At 33.1% G+C, this 17,649-nt stretch overlaps 2 protein-coding genes across 4 annotated transcripts; both read left to right on the top strand.

The window, feature by feature from the left end:
- Positions 1-1,718: 1,718 nt before the first annotated feature.
- On the top strand, positions 1,719-8,012 carry LOC101244185 (uncharacterized). Of its 3 annotated transcripts, none has more exons than XM_004239087.5 (15): positions 1,719-2,168; positions 3,443-3,612; positions 3,721-3,832; positions 3,933-4,055; positions 5,212-5,316; positions 5,889-5,972; positions 6,067-6,182; positions 6,283-6,384; positions 6,467-6,580; positions 6,928-6,984; positions 7,064-7,130; positions 7,214-7,267; positions 7,379-7,453; positions 7,586-7,621; positions 7,746-8,012. In XM_004239087.5, the coding sequence occupies exons 2-15, from the start codon at positions 3,593-3,595 to the stop codon at positions 7,857-7,859; spliced, it is 1,179 nt and encodes a 392-aa protein (XP_004239135.1). In that variant the 5' UTR covers positions 1,719-2,168; positions 3,443-3,592; the 3' UTR covers positions 7,860-8,012. The 3 variants fall into 3 exon arrangements, with proteins under 3 accessions (XP_004239135.1, XP_010320939.1, XP_010320938.1); XM_010322636.4 differs by having other exon boundaries at positions 1,891-2,168; positions 3,419-3,612; XM_010322637.4 differs by lacking the exon at positions 3,443-3,612 and having other exon boundaries at positions 1,794-2,168.
- Positions 8,013-11,090: 3,078 nt separating this feature from the next.
- LOC101248010 (uncharacterized) lies at positions 11,091-13,738 on the top strand. Its single transcript, XM_010322635.4, has 14 exons — positions 11,091-11,265; positions 11,344-11,455; positions 11,568-11,690; positions 11,783-11,887; positions 12,001-12,084; positions 12,154-12,269; positions 12,349-12,450; positions 12,524-12,637; positions 12,721-12,777; positions 12,864-12,930; positions 13,017-13,070; positions 13,159-13,233; positions 13,338-13,373; positions 13,454-13,738. Exons 1-14 carry the CDS (start codon positions 11,246-11,248, stop codon positions 13,601-13,603), a joined length of 1,215 nt encoding a protein of 404 aa, XP_010320937.2. The 5' UTR covers positions 11,091-11,245; the 3' UTR covers positions 13,604-13,738.
- The last annotated feature ends 3,911 nt before the right edge of the window (positions 13,739-17,649 follow it).

The raw sequence follows: 17,649 nt of genomic DNA, 5'->3' as shown, positions 1-17,649 counted from the left end.
GGCCAAAATGCTTCTTTACTCTAATTATGATTTATGAGAAGTGATTTGCAAATCATATGAAGGAAGGAAAAACCTCTAATTAAAGTTAGAAAATAATAATACTAATAAAATAAGTTTAATGGAAGAATATAAAGTTTGATCTCTAGGTAATATAAATATATTGATTCTCTGTAATATTGTGAGTTTGTGACTTTTAGTAATACGTTACTTTGTCATTCCATTCATCAATCAGAGTTAAAAGTTTAGATGATCATTCAATTATGAATAATTAATTCTAATAGTCGCTTAACTTTGTTAATTCAACTTTTGTGATCATTATTTTCAAAAAATATATTTCTCAATAGCTATTTAATAATGTGATGATTGTAAAATTTTAGAATAAAATCTTTTTGAAATTAAAATCAATTTTTTTTTCTTGTTATTCTTCGTTAATTATATATTAATTTAAAAATTATTTAACATATATATTTAAAAAATATATAGTCATCACTAAATATGTTGAAAATTATGTTTATTGAAAATATAATGATAATGAAAGTTAACTTGACAAAGTTGAGTGAGGTTACACATACTTCTGACCCTATCAATTAATATATACATATTTGCCTTAAAGCTTTATAAGTTAAGTGATTATTAAATATGTGGGGTGAGATATACAAAATTATCTTATAAAATGAAATATTTCATGAGATTTGTTATTCTTCTGCACCCACATACCAAAAAATGCCTAAGTAATTAATAATTGTTTTAGAGTTTACCTAAATTCCTCTAAAATATAAGTCCCATTAGAAGAAAAAGAAAAAAAATAGAAGGTGTGTTGCTATGCAAGTATTGGTTACCTAATATGTAGCTATTTTTCTTTATTTACCTAATTAATAGGGCAGTGATCATAGTTTCAAAATTATAATATTTATATAAATATATATATATTTATTGATTGTTCATACAAAAAAGTTAGAACATTGAGACCTTGATTCAAAAGTTAAAAGATCTAAGTTGTTAGATATGTTCTCATCATATAATATTGACATTCCTTTCAACTTTTAGTTTGTATTAGAAAATTTTATATTTTGGTGCCTAGTGATATAAAAATAATACTACCTCTTATTCAAATTTTTTTAAAAAGGAGATTAGAAGGTGGGAATTAAATCCCAATTATTAAAGTGAATAAAATTTTGTTGTGAGTTCAAATATCATTTTCTTAATTTGTCAAAACATATATTTTAAAAACTATATGATTTAAAAAAATATAAGACTTCTTTTTTTTTTCTACAAAAGAATGAGTTGACTCAATAAATATATACTATCATAATACTCTTTTGACGTACACATATTCCTTTCCACCTTAAAAAATTGTAAAAATATTTGTCGTGATGTTAACTGTTCTTTTCTTAATTAGAGATTTTAAATTCAAACTTTGATTCTTAGTTAGAGATTTTAAATTTAAACTCTGAGTATGAGTAGAAAACATTTTCACTCTATGAAGCTCTATGTAACAAGAATTCAAAATTTTAATACGAATATCGAATTTGAAATATTGTGCAAACATAAAATAAAATACTAGCCAATAGGAATTGTTTTTCTTCCTCCACGTCATCGAATTAAAAGGCTGACACTAATTAAAAAACCAAATAAGAACGAGACACATCATCACATGGAAATTACTAATTTAAACCCCTAATTTAATATTATGTGAAAAAGTCTCTACTTTAGGACTCAAATTAAACCGTTTCTTAACCTAGTCAATTTTAATTGTTTCTCCTATATTAAGCTTAAACAATAACTACAAATTTGTAGTTAACTATAATCCAAAGCAGACACTAATAAATTATCAAAACCTTAAACAGACTTTTTATTATATAGAGAAAAAGAAGAGAAGTAAATAAAAGCAATTCTACTTCTTTTATGCTTATACTTTTCCCCCTGTTTCTCTGTCAATAAAACACAAGTTTTGTGCTTTAAAGCTTCACAATTTTCTTCTCCCTTTCAAGGATTTTTCTTGCTTCTGTTTGGCTCTTTTTCACCTATTTATAGGTACCCACAAGGTTAAAATTAGCTAAAAGGTGGTGTATTAGCTAAATCCAACTTCTTTTTTCCTCTGAAAATCAAGAAAGTAGGCAAATTTGCTGTTTATCTTCAAGATTTTTGTGGGGTTTGGTTATTTACAGGTAATTTTCTGAGAAAGCTGTGATTTTTTTTTGCATTTATATGTTTTAAAGATGTGATCTTTATGTGTATTTTATGAAGTTATATATGTTTAGCTGGCTAGAGTTTATTTTTTTATTTTGTTTTTTTTTGTTTTGTGCTTTTGTATTTAGTTGTTGATGGGAATTTTGCTGTGATAATTAATTTGTCTGTCTGTTTAGGATATAACTTGTGTAGAGGAGAATATATTATTACGTTATGTGTAATGCTATTTCGAGTTGATTTCTCATGTGGTCGTTTTATTAGTAGGAGTATTATTTTTTGGTAAAATTGGTTTCTTTGTTGAAGAAAATTGGAACCAAGGTGAGTTATTGAGATAATAACTATTAGTTGATTGAGTATCTGAGAAATCAATCCTTGCTATGTGTTTTGAAAGATGGGGTGAATTTATTGAATACTTTAAGTGAGGAATGAGTCAAATAAGACACACAGTGGCTTGTTTTTGGGGACACAGAATTGAAGAATGGAAACTAGGCCAGTGCTTGATCAAGGGTGGGTGTGGTGGGGTAGAGAGGCTATTCAAGCTGCTATAGTCAAAACTCAAAAGCCAGGCACATGACCAATTTTCTTGTTGCTTGTGGATTCTATAGTTACGTGAGGCACTCGTTTGGTCTTTGCTGGCGTTTAAGGTTTTAGCATGGAGGCAATCTAGTGTACGAGGAATATTTTTAACAGTTCTGTATTATATAAGAACTTTTACTCTTTGAGTTTGTGTTTTATGGAGGAGGATGAGATGTTAAGAGCTTGAGTCAAGGTAGTTAATTTCTAATTTGAAGTTCAGTTTTGTATCTGTGAATTTCAAAAAAGAGAGGCTTGTAATCTTGCTCACTCTATTTTTTCTTTTCGAAATCCCTTTTTCTCTTATCACTGATTCTTGATTTTAACATCAAAATTATGTTAATGTCATTAATGATTATTGATTTATGGTTCATGTTTATTATACCACATGGACCCCTTTCTAATCAAAGTTGTTTAAATTAGTATTTCATATGCATTCACAGATAAAGTAAGTTCAAGATTTTAAAAAAAGTTTCAACAAAGAGTTCAAGAAAGTATATTTAGTTTTAAGTGCATTGTTTTCAAGAAGCATTTCAAGAAAGTATTACTATCTTTAATTTCAAATGCATTATTTTAGAAGAGTTTGAAGAAAATATTAATTACTTCAAAATATATTTGGTGGGTGATGCATCTTAACTTCGTGATTGCGGTGCAGATCATACTTCTTTTGATATTTCAGGTTCTTTGTGCCATTGCTATGTTCGCTCGTTACTGAAAGCTGGTTTCTAATAACTTAGTTGGGGTTCAGTAAAGCTAATAAACTTACTTGGGGTTCAGTAAAGCTTCTTTGACTACTTTGGTTGTACTTACCAATTCAGATACTGTATCTATGAGGAGTTTTGGACGCGGGTTTGTTAAATTTCAGCTTTTCTTGTGCTAAAAATTACTAACAAGTTTGTGACGTTGTTGTCTGTCACATGATAGTAGTTTGTCTAACTCTTGAACCATGTTCTGTAGGTCAAATTCCTTAAAATCAACTGAAACTATGAGGCTTATGCTCTCTGTATGCTGCGGAATCATTTTTGGATTAATCATTGGAATTTCATTTCCTTCTAGCTCATTAACCAAGGTATGGCTAATGCCCTCCATTTTGTACACTCATATAATGGTCTGATTTGTGCGATGCTGTAATTTGACATAAACAATTTCTTTTGGTTCCAATTTGGCAGCTAAACATAACATCCAGTATTATAAGCAACTTCCCTATTGCTAGAGACAGAAATAATGTTGTTTCAGACGAAAAGCCTGCAGATCCTTCAATCAAAACTCAGAATGCTACAGATCAGTTGAAGGTATATCCTTGTCAGCACAAAATTGATTTGTGTTTAAGATAATTTTCGGTTTTGGTGAGCAGTATGAACTATTATTTTGCTGCAATGGTATTTGTTCTCGTACACCTTCTTTCTGCAGTTCTTCCAGAAGTGACAATTTTATAGAAATTTTAACCCGTAATGCTCTTGAGTATGAAATATAGCAAGGAGAATAGGATCTCTTTAAGAAATGAAGATCTACTTTTGGATACTCACTATTCATGTAATATGCATCTGCTAAAAAGAGTTTGTATGCACATTGAGTGGCAGATGATTTTCCATAGATCCCTGCTTGAGCTGAATATATAGTCATCAACATTATATTTTTTTTTGGATAACTAAGGATACCCGAGGGCCAGTGCAATGCAATTCAAAACTCCGTGGATAATGGACCCGACCCTCTAGCTTCTCCACTTAAATACTAGGCTTTTTTGAACCCATGACATGCGCCTAACTAACACATCTTGCACTGACTGTTAGCAAGACCAAAGCCCTGGGGGCGGTCCTCAACACTGTTGTTGAAGTTATACATTTTAAATTCAAGCCTATCCTTCATAGTAGCTGATAACAATGCATAACGATCTACTAACCTTTTCTTTTCTCAATATAAATTTTAAGTTGCACATCAGGTATATGCTTTTGCATCATAATTAGGTAAACGGAAGACACATGTTTGTCATAGTTGACATTTGTAATTGCCGAAAATCTGTCTAGGTTGGATGATTGAAAGAATCTACTCTTTAGTCCTATATCTGTATTATTAGTGACTAGTGAGTCTAGGAGTGTTTGAGCTTTCTAGAATGCTACAGTGGCAAGTTCAAGCATTTTGCACGTTTTAATATATACTTCCTTTTCTCTATCAGAGTTACCTGTGACAGGAGTTTTTTCAGCATGTCCTTTTTAATTGATTGTTCTTGATTTAACATATTAGTTTTATCCTCTTTACCTACTGCCTGTTCAATGTTATTCTCACTTTGTCTTCTACACTTCTCTACGACTTTTAAGTGCTGTCGAATCAACCTTCTCCAAATTTATCTTCTTTACTTCTTCATGTATGTGATTGGGTGTTGATGTTTGAGATTATGCAAGCTAAGACAAAATCACATTTTGATCTGATAGTCATCCGTGTTTTGATCAGATTTGGGTCCCATCAAACCCAAGAGGGGCAGAAAGATTACCTCCAGGGATCGTTGCTTCTGAATCCGATTACTATCCCCGGAGATTGTGGGGAAAACCCAGTGAGGTAAGTGTTCTGTTACAACTTCTGTATGGACTATATAGACCTACACTCTTGGCCTCAGGTGCTGACCCATGAATGATGGGGACTCAAAACTACTTATTTCTTTACCTAGATACATTCTATTGGTCCGGCTCGTTCAGAATTGCTTGGCTAAAATCGGAAGTATAAGAATTTACCTCTGTTCTGCAACTCTAGATATAATACATCTTACTAAATGTTGGATAATTAGTATGTTGGAACATATCACTATTGTTTCTTGTCACTTGAGCTTGTTGCATGATACTCTCTTATAAGGTTAAAAAATTCATCTTTTTGCTTGTTACTTTTAGGATCAAACTTTGCCCTTTGTCACCCACCTCCGTCCTGGGTTGATTTTGATCTAGAAAAAATCTTAGTGTCTTCCTTACCAAAACTTGATTTTATTTATGTGTTCCCCCCTTGATCAAGATCAAGGCAGTTGCAATTCACAAACCTTAAGAATGAAGAACTTCTTTTTAATAGTTGAATGAAGACATTTACTGACGAATCCAGGATTATTCCGGAAGTGGCCGCTTCTTATCATATTTTATCTGCAGGACCTACAAAGCAAGCCAAAATATCTGGTAACATTTACCGTTGGTATTAAGCAGAAGCGTAACATTGATGCTGCTGTAAAGAAGGTATATCAATCTGTTTTGCTTTCATAGGTTCCTCCCTCCTCTCCTTCTCTCTGATTCCCAATTCCTCCTCATCCTGACCATTTTTTCTGTGCAGTTCTCAGACGACTTCACAATTCTTCTTTTTCACTATGATGGTAAGACAACTGAATGGGATGAATTTGAGTGGTCAAAAAAAGCCATCCACGTGAGTGTTCGGAAACAAACAAAATGGTAAGTAATATGATAAAAAGTAGTTTTGGACTGGAACTATGATCAACTTCAAGTACTGCTTTAAACCATGTTAGTGACAAAAAATTTACCCTTTTATAAGGTGGTACGCGAAAAGGTTTCTGCATCCAGACATAGTTGCCCCATATGACTATATTTTTATCTGGGATGAAGACCTAGGAGTTGAACATTTCGATGCCAAGGAGTAAGTTTTGTGTATTTTTCTGTAATTAACAGCCTATTTGACCCAATGTCTTAGTTTTTCTGAATCGTCTGTCCAACCCCAGGTACATTAAACTTGTCAAGAAGCATGGTTTAGAAATTTCTCAGCCAGGTTTGGATCCCAGGAGAGGAACAACATGGCAGATGACAAAGAGAAGAGGTGATCGTGAAGTTCACATGTAAGAGCCAGGAATCCCATGATATTATTTATTCACAAGTCCAGTGGCGTAGCCACCCTTATATCAGGGAGTCCAATTGGACACTCTTCGTCAGAAAATTATACCGTATATACAAGTAAAACGATAAATAAAATGGCTAAATAACATATTTTGGACACCCTTCACTAGTAGCAATTTTTTTCACTTTTTAAAAAGAGCCTGTTCACTTTAGCACTTGGACACTCTTCGTAAAATTTCTGGCTTCGTCACTGCACTACTGTTTCTTTTTCATCATTAAACTGTACTGTACTTCTTGATATTTGGGTTTCTCTCTGTTTATTCTTCTTTTTCTTGATTTATCTCATCAGGAAAACAGAAGAGAAACCAGGCTGGTGCGCAGACCCCCATTTACCTCCTTGTGCAGCGTATGAATAGCTCTCCTGTTCGGTATTATTTTTTTTTTCAGTTTACTTGTTCTTATCATCTACTCTTCTCTATTTTCAGATTTGTAGAGATCATGGCTCCGGTCTTTTCCCGAGATGCATGGCGTTGTGTGTGGCATATGATTCAGGTATCACACCGTGCACATTAATCAAGAAGGTCTAAGACGTTATACATTTTTTGAGATTGACTTTGTTGTTTTATCACTTGTAGAATGACTTAGTCCATGGTTGGGGACTTGACTTTGCACTTCGTAAATGTGTTGATGTAAGTGCAGCTCATCCAATGAATTCACTCTCTTGGCGACTTTTCTTTCACATGCATTTGTCTTAGTACCAAAATTATTCAAAGGCCCTAACTATACATTCTCTTTTGAAGCCTGCTCATAAGAAAATTGGAGTTGTAGATGCCCAATGGATCGTTCATCAAGCTCTCCCTTCTCTTGGAAACGAGGTAAGTCATAAGTGAATGAAGCCAACTATTGATACTACATTCCCTCACAAATTATCAAGTAGCATGGCAAACCTTAAGCAATCGTTAATTTAGACAACATCTAACATAATTATCGCCCTTTCCTCTATACAGGGAGAAGCAAAAGATGGAAAGGCTCCTTGGAGAGGGGTAAGTAATTCTATGTTAACATTTGTTATATTGCTACTTTGTGTTTCACCCTTTTCTACTTTATAACGCGAAGCGGAAGATGAATTATTGTGTGATTTCATTGATCTTGTGTTTGTTGTGTCAGGTGAGGGATAGATGTAGAAAGGAATGGACAATGTTTCAAACTAGAGTAGCAAATGCAGAGAAAGCCTATTTCAAGTCTATAGGAGTTGATCCTTCCAATTTTACCTCTTATTAAGTCAACATGATCAAGTTGACAGTATACAAAAAAATTCTGGCAATTTTGCCTAGGATGTTAGGTGCCTCCATCTTGTAAAATTAATAGCTGTTAGTTGTTATGAATGATAACAATAATTTTTTAAAGGAAAGTATATTATAGAGCTTCCTTCAATAGTATCATACATAATTACTCTTTTGAAAAGACCTACCATCTTTTTCCTTTGTGTGAACACTCTATGATACACGTACCTTACAAATCAAATTTCTTGGTGTTGTGTTTTTCTTATAGATACTATCTCACAATGACTCGAATCGAAAATGGAAACATCAAACACCATATCTCCTTCATGTCTAAACACTAAAATATCTCCCAGTTGAAGATTAACATCCTCTACAAATATTTTCCAGTTATCTTCCAGCCATCCACGCTTCACCTTCACCACCCACCTCTTACCCGCGCTCCTCAGTATTGCATTTTTCATATGTTTGTGTCCCTTCAGATACTTCAAAAAATCTACGGGAATTTTCTGCAATTGAACAAAATGTAGTGTTAATCGTCAAATTTAAATCCTGAATTCATATAAGGAAAATTCATTTAGTTTATGTTTTTGATCTTTCCTCTGATGAACAAAAATTAAAGGGAAGATGAAATACTTACAAGACTATCCTTGAAACCTGGCAAAATGGGTTTGAAGAAATGAGGTTTTTTAGGAGTGACTTTCATGGCGGATAAAAATAAAAAAAAGTTACTCCGTTGAAGTTTTGGTTAGGTTTGAATAGTGGTGTCAAATGAGCGAATTGAACAGTATTTGAAATCAAAAATGTGTTTGGAGTTAACAAATAAATTTTTTTAAAAAATTTGGTGTATCAATTGTTAGGACTTTTGCATTAATATAAGAAGATTTTATGGGATCATAATAAATAATTTCAATCCCAATTTTAATGTTGTAACAGAAACTCTCAATACCAATAAATTGAGAATCTTCATCAAATTATGGCGTAAAATAAATCCCTAACATTTCTCTTTTCCATAACAAAAAAAGTTGAATACATCAAAAGATTTTTATCACCTAGTTTTTGCCATCGTTTGGTAACACAATGAAAAGATCCATTAACGATCGATTTGCATCTTGTGTGGATGATTGTTACGCTGTTGTATATTTGTATTGTTAGTCTTAATACAATGTTTATTTAAATTCTCGTATTGTTTAAATCCATCATTAGGTAACGGAAAAATTCTTTTTGTGTAACTACCGAATTAGTGTGTTTGCATCGTTACTTTAATATTTCTTCTCATTTTATCTTTTTACTTATTAAATTGATTCTAATTTTTCATTTATCCTACCTTTCATAGTAGTTCTACTCAGTACCCAACTATTTTCTTGTAGATTAATGATTCATATTCAAATTATGAATTATGATAAAACGATAAAATCTATCCAAATATTATATTTTATTAAAACAATACAGGACGATATAATGCAACACAATATAATACAAATACATAACAACGATCACATTAGTGACTGCAAGAGAATTTGGAAATAGGAGATTTAATAGTTTAAGGGAGGTAGAAAATAAATGAAGAATAGAAATTCTAATTTGTTTAGGATTTGTTATTTGGTAAGTATTTATTTAATTCATCTGTAATTAGAACTTATTTGTCCTAATTTATATTGTAATCTATTCCTAATCAAATTTAATCTGTTAGTATTATTATAAATAGAGATTTTGTGTTACATATTTTCTTATATTGAGCTTTTGAATTATTGAGTAAGCCTACCTCTTCCTCTCTAACTTTATAAATTTCTTCTATATTAACCCCTGTTGAGTTTATATATATATATATATATAGCTTAAACTAGAGGATGGCAAGCTTCTGCAAGCACAGGCTTTATGGAAAATGATTTAGTAATTAATAAAAATAATCATAATTAGATTAATTTAAATAAAATTTGTTGACTTATAATTTAATTAGTTTAAACAATATTCCATAAATTATAATTCAATTGATTCGACTAAGATTTGTTATAGTTCTATAATTTCGAGTTCAGGTCAACGACTTGATGGGTGCTCGGTCTATCATGAAGGGTTCAAAATTCGGCAATTAATAGCAACAAAAGATAGTTTTTTTTTTCATGTTTCATACTTAATAGTAATTACGTATTTCTCAAATTATTTTTCAAGACTTAACAATAAATACCAATTATTAAAGTGTGATAATTAAATAGTCATGTCAGTCGTTATTTTCTTAGTAAATGTGTTAAATTCGAATATGATAAGTAAAAGTAAAAGAAGAAAGTATTAAGAAACTTAAAAAGTAAATTAGTAAAAGTATTATTTTTATTAATGAACTTTAAAGAGTGTAAAAAAATTAAAAAAAATAATATGAAAGAATAGAACCATGTATGTATGCATGTGGAATAAACAAACAAAAAATAATACCTTCTATAATAGTAGAAAAGAAAAAAAAATTATGAACAAAATATTTTCAACTTTAGAAAAAAAGAAAAAGTTTTTTTTTTTTTTAGAGCATTTTGAAAATCCAATTTGGGGGAAGGAGCTGTGGAGAAGAAGGAAGATGGGAGGGGTTGGGGGAGGGGGATAGGTTTTTTTCTTTTTGATGTTTTATTTTGGATGAGTTAAATAGGTTTTAAAATAATTTTTCTTTTTGCTTTTGCTCAAAATTTTTATAAGTAGTAATGGTCCCAACTCCCAAGTGTCACATGTTAATGTTTCATTCGTTCATCGGTTACTATATTTCATATTTTTTAAATATGTACATACTTGTTAAGATTGAAATGTCTGATAGAAAATAACGATCCTTAGATATCAAACTGCAAGTTTAGAGCCCAGCTATGTATTTGGCCATTGTCACAACTAAATGTTACTATTGTTGCACTAACTTTTAACGTGTGACAAAAGCTTATGATTACCTATGAAATTTTACTATATAAAATTGGAGTAAGAATTAAGGAATTAAAATTAGTTAGTGATTGATCTATGGGGGATTGTTGAATTTGATATAGTCAAAAGGCAGGCACATGGCCAAATTTTTTAGTTGCTTGTGGATTGTAAAAAGTGTAATCTTTGTGTGTTTTTATGGTTATATATTTGTTTAGCTGGCAAGAGTTGATTTTTTTATTTTTTTTATGTCTTGTGTTGATGGGAACTTGCTATAACAATTAAAATATGTTTGCTTGTGGATTATAAAGTTACATGAGTGTGGATGCAGTGATGTCTTTTTGATTTTGCACATATGAACATCCTGTTTTGACTAGTATAAAAATCATCTCTTTTTTTGCTTGATGCTGCAACTTTTCCAGGTTCTTTCTGCCATTGTTAAGTTCGCGCTCTAATAAACTTATTTGGGGTTCAGTAAAGCTTCTTTCGTTCTACTTATACATGAAGAACTTTGGACGAAGGTTCGTTGAATTTTTGTGATCATACCAAAAGTTTGTGATGTTGTTAGTTTGTCTAACTTTTTGAACCATGTTCTGCAGTTCCAGTTCTTTAAAGTCAGCTGAAACTATGAGGCTTATCTTCTGCGTAGCTTGTGGAGTAATGTTTGGTGTATTCGTTGGAATTTCGTTTTCTACTAGCTCATTAACAAAGGTATGGATGATATAATGTCTGTTTTTATACAATCATATCGTGGTTTTACTTGTGTAGTTCTGTATTTTTCATATGTACAATAAAATTATATCTTTTGGTTCTAATTTTGCAGCTAAATATAACAGCTAGTATTGTAAGCAACTTTCCTATTGCTAGAGACAGAAATAATATTGTTTCATCTCAAAATCATACTGATTCTTCTATCAAAATTCAGAATGCTACAGAGCAATTGAAGGTATATATATCCTCTATACAAATTGAGTGACACTGTTTGATGTTTGACATTATTCACATTTTTCATCTGATACTCATCCTTGTTCTGATAAGATTTGGGTCCCTTCAAACCCGAAAGGAGCAGAAAGATTACCTCCAGGGCTCGTTGCTTCTGAGTCCGATTACTATCTCCGAAGATTGTGGGGAAACCCCAGTGAGGTAAGTGTTCTGTTTCCATTTGTTAGCCTTAAGAATGAACACATTTTACTGATAAATCAAGAATATGTCTTTTTGGGAAGAGGAGGTAGCTTCTTATCGTATTTCGTCTGCAGGATTTATCTAGTAAGCCAAAATGTCTGGTAACATTTACTGTTGGTGTTAAGCAGAAACATAACATTGATGTTGCAGTAAAGAAGGTATATCAGTCTGTTTTGCATTCATAGGTTCCAATTCCTCCTCATCCTGACCATTTCTTTCGTGTGCAGTTCTCAGACGACTTCACGATTCTTCTTTTTCATTATGATGGTAAGACAACTGAATGGGATGAATTTGAGTGGTCAAAACGAGCCATCCACGTGAGTGCTCGTAAACAAACAAAATGGTAAGTGATATGATAGTTTAGCTTTGGACTGGATATGTGATCAACTTTGTTAGTGACAAGAACTTTTTGTCTTTATTAGGTGGTACGCGAAAAGGTTTCTTCATCCAGACATAGTTGCTCCTTATGACTATATTTTCATCTGGGATGAAGACCTAGGAGTTGAGCATTTTGATGCCAACGAGTAAGTTTTCGTGTAATTTCCTCTGATTTGATCCAATATCTTAGGTTTCCTGAATTGTTCCGTCAAATATCAGGTACATTAAACTTGTCAAGAAGCATGGTTTGGAAATTTCACAGCCAGGTTTGGATCCTATAAAAGGAACAACATGGCCAATGACAATTAGAAGAGGCAATGGTGAAGTTCATACGTAAGAGCCACGAGTAATCTGTTATGTCACTTCTTGATATTTTTTCTCTGGTTATTATTCATATTCTTGTTCTATATGATCAGGTTAGCAGAAGAAAAACCAGGCAAATGTCAAGACCCTCATTTGCCTCCGTGTGCAGCGTATGAATAACTCTCCTGTTTTTTGCTATTTTGTTTCACTTGTTAAGTTGTCCTTATAACCCCAGGTGCATTTTCTCTGTTTTCAGATTTGTAGAGATCATGGCTCCTGTCTTCTCCCGAGATGCATGGCGTTGTGTGTGGCACATGATTCAGGTACCACACCTTGCACATCAAACACAGAAGATCATCGACATTGTGTTTTGTTTAGATAATTGACTCTGTTGTTTTGTCACTTGTAGAATGACTTGATCCATGGTTGGGGACTTGACTTCGCGCTTCATAAATGTGTTGAAGTAAGTTCAACTCATCAAATGAAAATTCAATCTGTTAAATACTTTCTTTCACATGCATTTTGTTTGAGTGTACCTTCTCTTTATGTAGCCTGCTCATGAGAAAATTGGAGTCGTTGATGCTCAATGGATTCTTCATCAAAGTGTCCCTTCCCTTGGAAATGAGGTAATCGATGAATTGAATGTAATACGTCTATTGACATGTAAAATATATGTACACATCGACAAACCTAAAGCAAGTACAACCTTTTAATTGTTCGTTGTATACAGGGGCAAGCAAAAGACGGGAAGGCTGCATGGCGAGGGGTAAGCAATTCTCTGTTACATTTATCACATTACGTGTTCAAACAAAACTTGAATCGAGCTTTGTGTTTTTGTTGTTACAGGTGAGAGAGAGATGTGAAAAGGAATGGTCAATGTTTCAATCTAGGGCAGAAAATGCAGAGAGAGACTATTACATATCAAAGGGAATTGATACTACAAATTTCACTTTCAAGTCAAATGGAATTGATCCATCTAATTTCGTATCTCATTAAAGTCTTGGCAATTTTCCCTATACTAGTCAAACTTGTTAAAATTCATTATATTTTTTAAATTGAAGAATGTAAAAGAGCTTCTTCAATAGAGTATTGACATGATTTACAAATGTACTTATATCTAAATAAGTTAAAGAAATAATTTAAGGTCAAATTTTGATTTTTATGGTTATATTTATTCTAGTATATTCTATCCTGATAGTTCAATAAGTATGCTCGTGTAAAATCAAAAATGGTTCCAATACTCTGCTTAAAATTGAGTGCTTAAAATTTTATTGAGATTAGTTGTGCATGTGTCATTTAATATATATAGAGATAAAATCAAAATTTAACCTATGATAGAATGTAACTTTCTTTAGTATCGGTTGACACCCCTCGAACAAAATAGCTCCGTCCCTCTCTGTCACTTTTCACTAGCATGATAACATCTTGAACCAGGTTAGAAAGATGTGTTCATCTTGGCGGTGTAGTTCTAGCAGTAACCTTTTTGACAGTAATGAAGATTTTGTTGGAGAAATTGTTTAAGAGAGGTTCTCTGTGTTGAGACATAAATTTTGCAAAGGAGATTATGGAGATGAGAAGCAAGTTGTTGAAGATTAAGTAAAGAAGGTGGACAAATTTATTTTGTCAGAAATTCAGGCCAAGGGGGAGATTTGTTAGGTTTTATTTGCCCTAAATTTCTTACCATAAATAGGTTTTCCTTTTAGGAAAAGGTTTTGGATTGACTAATCCTTTTCTTGTAGGAAAAGGTTTAGGACTCTATAAATTGAGGCATGTTCCTTCTAACTTAATTAGCATTCACAATGTAGTCTTAAGGCTTTGAGAGTTTTGGTTAGGGGGAGAATTTATGGGTCACAAGCTTGATACGTTATCACTTGTGTGAACCTCCCATGCATTCCGAGTGAATTGGTTGAGGTTGTTTCTCTCTGTATTTTGTACTCTCATATTTATAGTGGATTGCTCATCTTCTTTGTGGACGTAGGTCGATTGACCGAACCACGTTAAATCTTTGTGTCTTTTGGTATATTTCTCGTTGTCTTCTTACTCGTGGTCTTTCGAGGTTTGCTTTGCTAGCTTCTGCATTTACACCTGCTTATTTCCGATCCTAACAAGTGGTATCAGAACCAGATTCAATGACGGAGTAAGGTTCAGTGGTTCGATAATCGATGATTGAACCAGGTTAGAAAGATGTGTTCATCTTGGCGGTGTAGTTCTAGCAGTAACCTTTTTGACAGTAATGAAGATTTTGTTGGAGAAATTGTTTCAGAGAGATTCTTTGTGTTGAGACATAAATTTTGCAAAGGAGATTATGGAGAGGAGAAGCAAGTTGTTGAAGATTAAGTCAAGAAGGTGGACAAATTTATTTTGTCAGAAATTCAGGCCAAGGGGGAGATTTGTTGGGTTTTATTTGCCCTAAATTTCTTACCATAAATAGGTTTTCCTTGTACGAAAAGGTTTTGGATTGACTAATCCTTTTCTTGTAGGAAAAGCTTTAGGACTCTATAAATAGAGCCATGTTCCTTCTAACTTAATCAGCATACACAATGTAGTCTTAAGAGCTTTGAGAGTTTTGGTTAGGTTAGGGAGAGAATTTATCGGTCACAAGCTTGATATGTTATCACTTGTGTGAACCTCCCATGTATTCAGAGTGAATTGGTTGAGGTTGTTTCTCTCTGTATTTTGTACTCTCATATTTATAGTGTATTGCTCATCTCTTTTGTGGACGTAGGTCGATTGACTGAATCACGTTAAATCTTTGTGTCTTTTGGTATATTTCTCGTTATCTTCTTACTCGTGGTCTTTCGAGGTTTGCTTTGCTAGCTTCCGTATTTACACCTGCTTATTTTCGGTCCTAACATTATCCTCTCAATTCTCTCTAGATTTCTTTAAGCTCCATCAATGCAGATTCAGTAGTATCCACCATTTTAGGTGTGTTCTGTTCTTCTACTTTACAATCTCAACATGGTACCAGAGCTAGTGTAGATCGTTGTTCTTCTTGTGTCAATTTCCAGTACTTTCTTAACATTGCTTCCCAGTTCTTGTCGATCTTCACTTTCTACTATCGTATTTGTGAATCGAGTTCATCATGGTCGAAATCACAGGCCAGAGTTCCACTGCAACATGAACATGAGGGAACATAATCGACGTAAGTAATCCTCTTTACATACATCCATCTGATAATCCAAGTTTGATTTTGGTTCCAGTCAATTTTGAGGAATTGGTTATCGATCATGGCGACGAGGTGTAATGAAGTCATTGTCTGTGAAAAACAAATTAGGATTTATTACTAGAGAACTTAAACGACCTCCTTTAACCTCATCTCGATATCGCCAATGGGAGAGATGTGACATGGATTCTTAATTCTCTTAGAAAGGTATTGCAGATAGTATAGAATATGTTTCTGATGCAGTAGAATTGTGGAAAAAGTTGGAAGATCGATATGATTAGACGAATGGTGCTAAACTATTTCAAATTCAAAGGATATTAATGATCTGAGTCGGGGAGTGCTTGATATTACTATGTACTATACTAGGATGAAGAAACTCTGGAAAGAATTGAGTAATCTGAGTATTAAGAATCAGTGAAGTTGTGCTTGTAGTTGTAGGGTAAAAAGACTACGCATAAGGCTGAACAAGATCGAATGCTAATTTAATTTTTAATGGGTCTTAATGAGTTTTATATTATTATTAGAGGTAGCATTCTGATGATGAATCCATTGCCATCCATGACCCAGGCATTTGCACTACTTGTTCAGAAAGAGAGACAAAGGAATTTAAGCCAGTCAGATGTTTGTTGAAGGTAGTTCAATGAATTCTTCTATGCAGATTGGTTGATCAAGTTCATCAGGTAGAAGGATGACTTCTACCAATGCTAGCTCATCAAATTCATCAGGAGGAAGGGTGTTCCGGACAAACTATTCATCGAGTAATTACCCTGCAAATAATAGGCCTAAACTTTTTTTGTGAACATTGCAGGAGACCAGGGCATACCATTGACAAGTGCTACAAGATACATGGTTATCTGAACCAAGGAAATACTTCTAATGAGTAGAATCTCATTCAGAATGGACAGGGTTTTAATCAGCAAAGATACAATAATGTTCAGAGGGCACCAGTCAATTACATGCAAATCATAAGTATGCTAAAGGTAAAGGAGTGACAACTAATGCTTTTGCAGATCCAAACATTGGAGAAACTGATAAACCTCATGCAGCTTGTAATGCTAACCTTACCAGTGAACAATATGGTCAACTTATTGATTTGTTACAACACTTTCAATTGGGAGAGTCAGGAGATGCTAATTCTGAGGAGCAGGTAACTTGTGGAGCTGCAAACTTTGCCGGTATTATAGCTTGGAACTCATCTATTGATTTTGATAAACTTTCATGTGGCTGTCTCAAATCAAAGAGTGGTTTATGGATACTGGATTCAGGAGCTACACACCACATGAATTTCAACATCAACCACCTCTCACACATTACTAACCTACCATATCCTCTCTTAGTTAAGTTACCAAAAGGATACAAAGTTAAGTTGACCAAAGTTGGAAATGTTAGAATTAATGACTTGATCACACTGTTTAGAGTTCTTTTCATTCCTTCTTTTAAATACAATTTAATATCTATCAATTCCTTATCTCTACATCTCAATTGCATTGCCATTACTCTCTAACTCATCTTGTATCTTGCAGGGCCCTTTAATGAAGAGGCCTCTGGAGATTGGTAGAGAACAAGATGGGTTATATTCCTTTGCTCAGATTTCTTGAAAAAGAAAAAGAGCAGTCCATTCATTTCACAACAAAGTTCAACTCAGTCACAAAGCTCATCTTCAACTTCATGTCTTTCTCACAACAATAAGATAGGCTTTCTATGTCAATGTTTTCCTCATTCTTGTAGTTTCATTTCTCATTCTTGCAGTCCTTTACTCAATTTTCAGTATGCTAAATCTTCTGTAATGAACACCATTCCTAGTAATTCTAATAATGTACTTTTTGATTCTATGCCTCTTTTACATCATGAATCTTGCAATGACTTGCTGTGGCATTAT

This window comes from Solanum lycopersicum, chromosome 5 (genome assembly GCF_036512215.1).
Source record: "Solanum lycopersicum chromosome 5, SLM_r2.1".
NCBI classification, from domain to species: domain Eukaryota; kingdom Viridiplantae; phylum Streptophyta; class Magnoliopsida; order Solanales; family Solanaceae; genus Solanum; species Solanum lycopersicum.
Note: the sequence above shows the minus strand (reverse complement) of the source record. Positions and strands in the feature narration are given on the sequence as shown.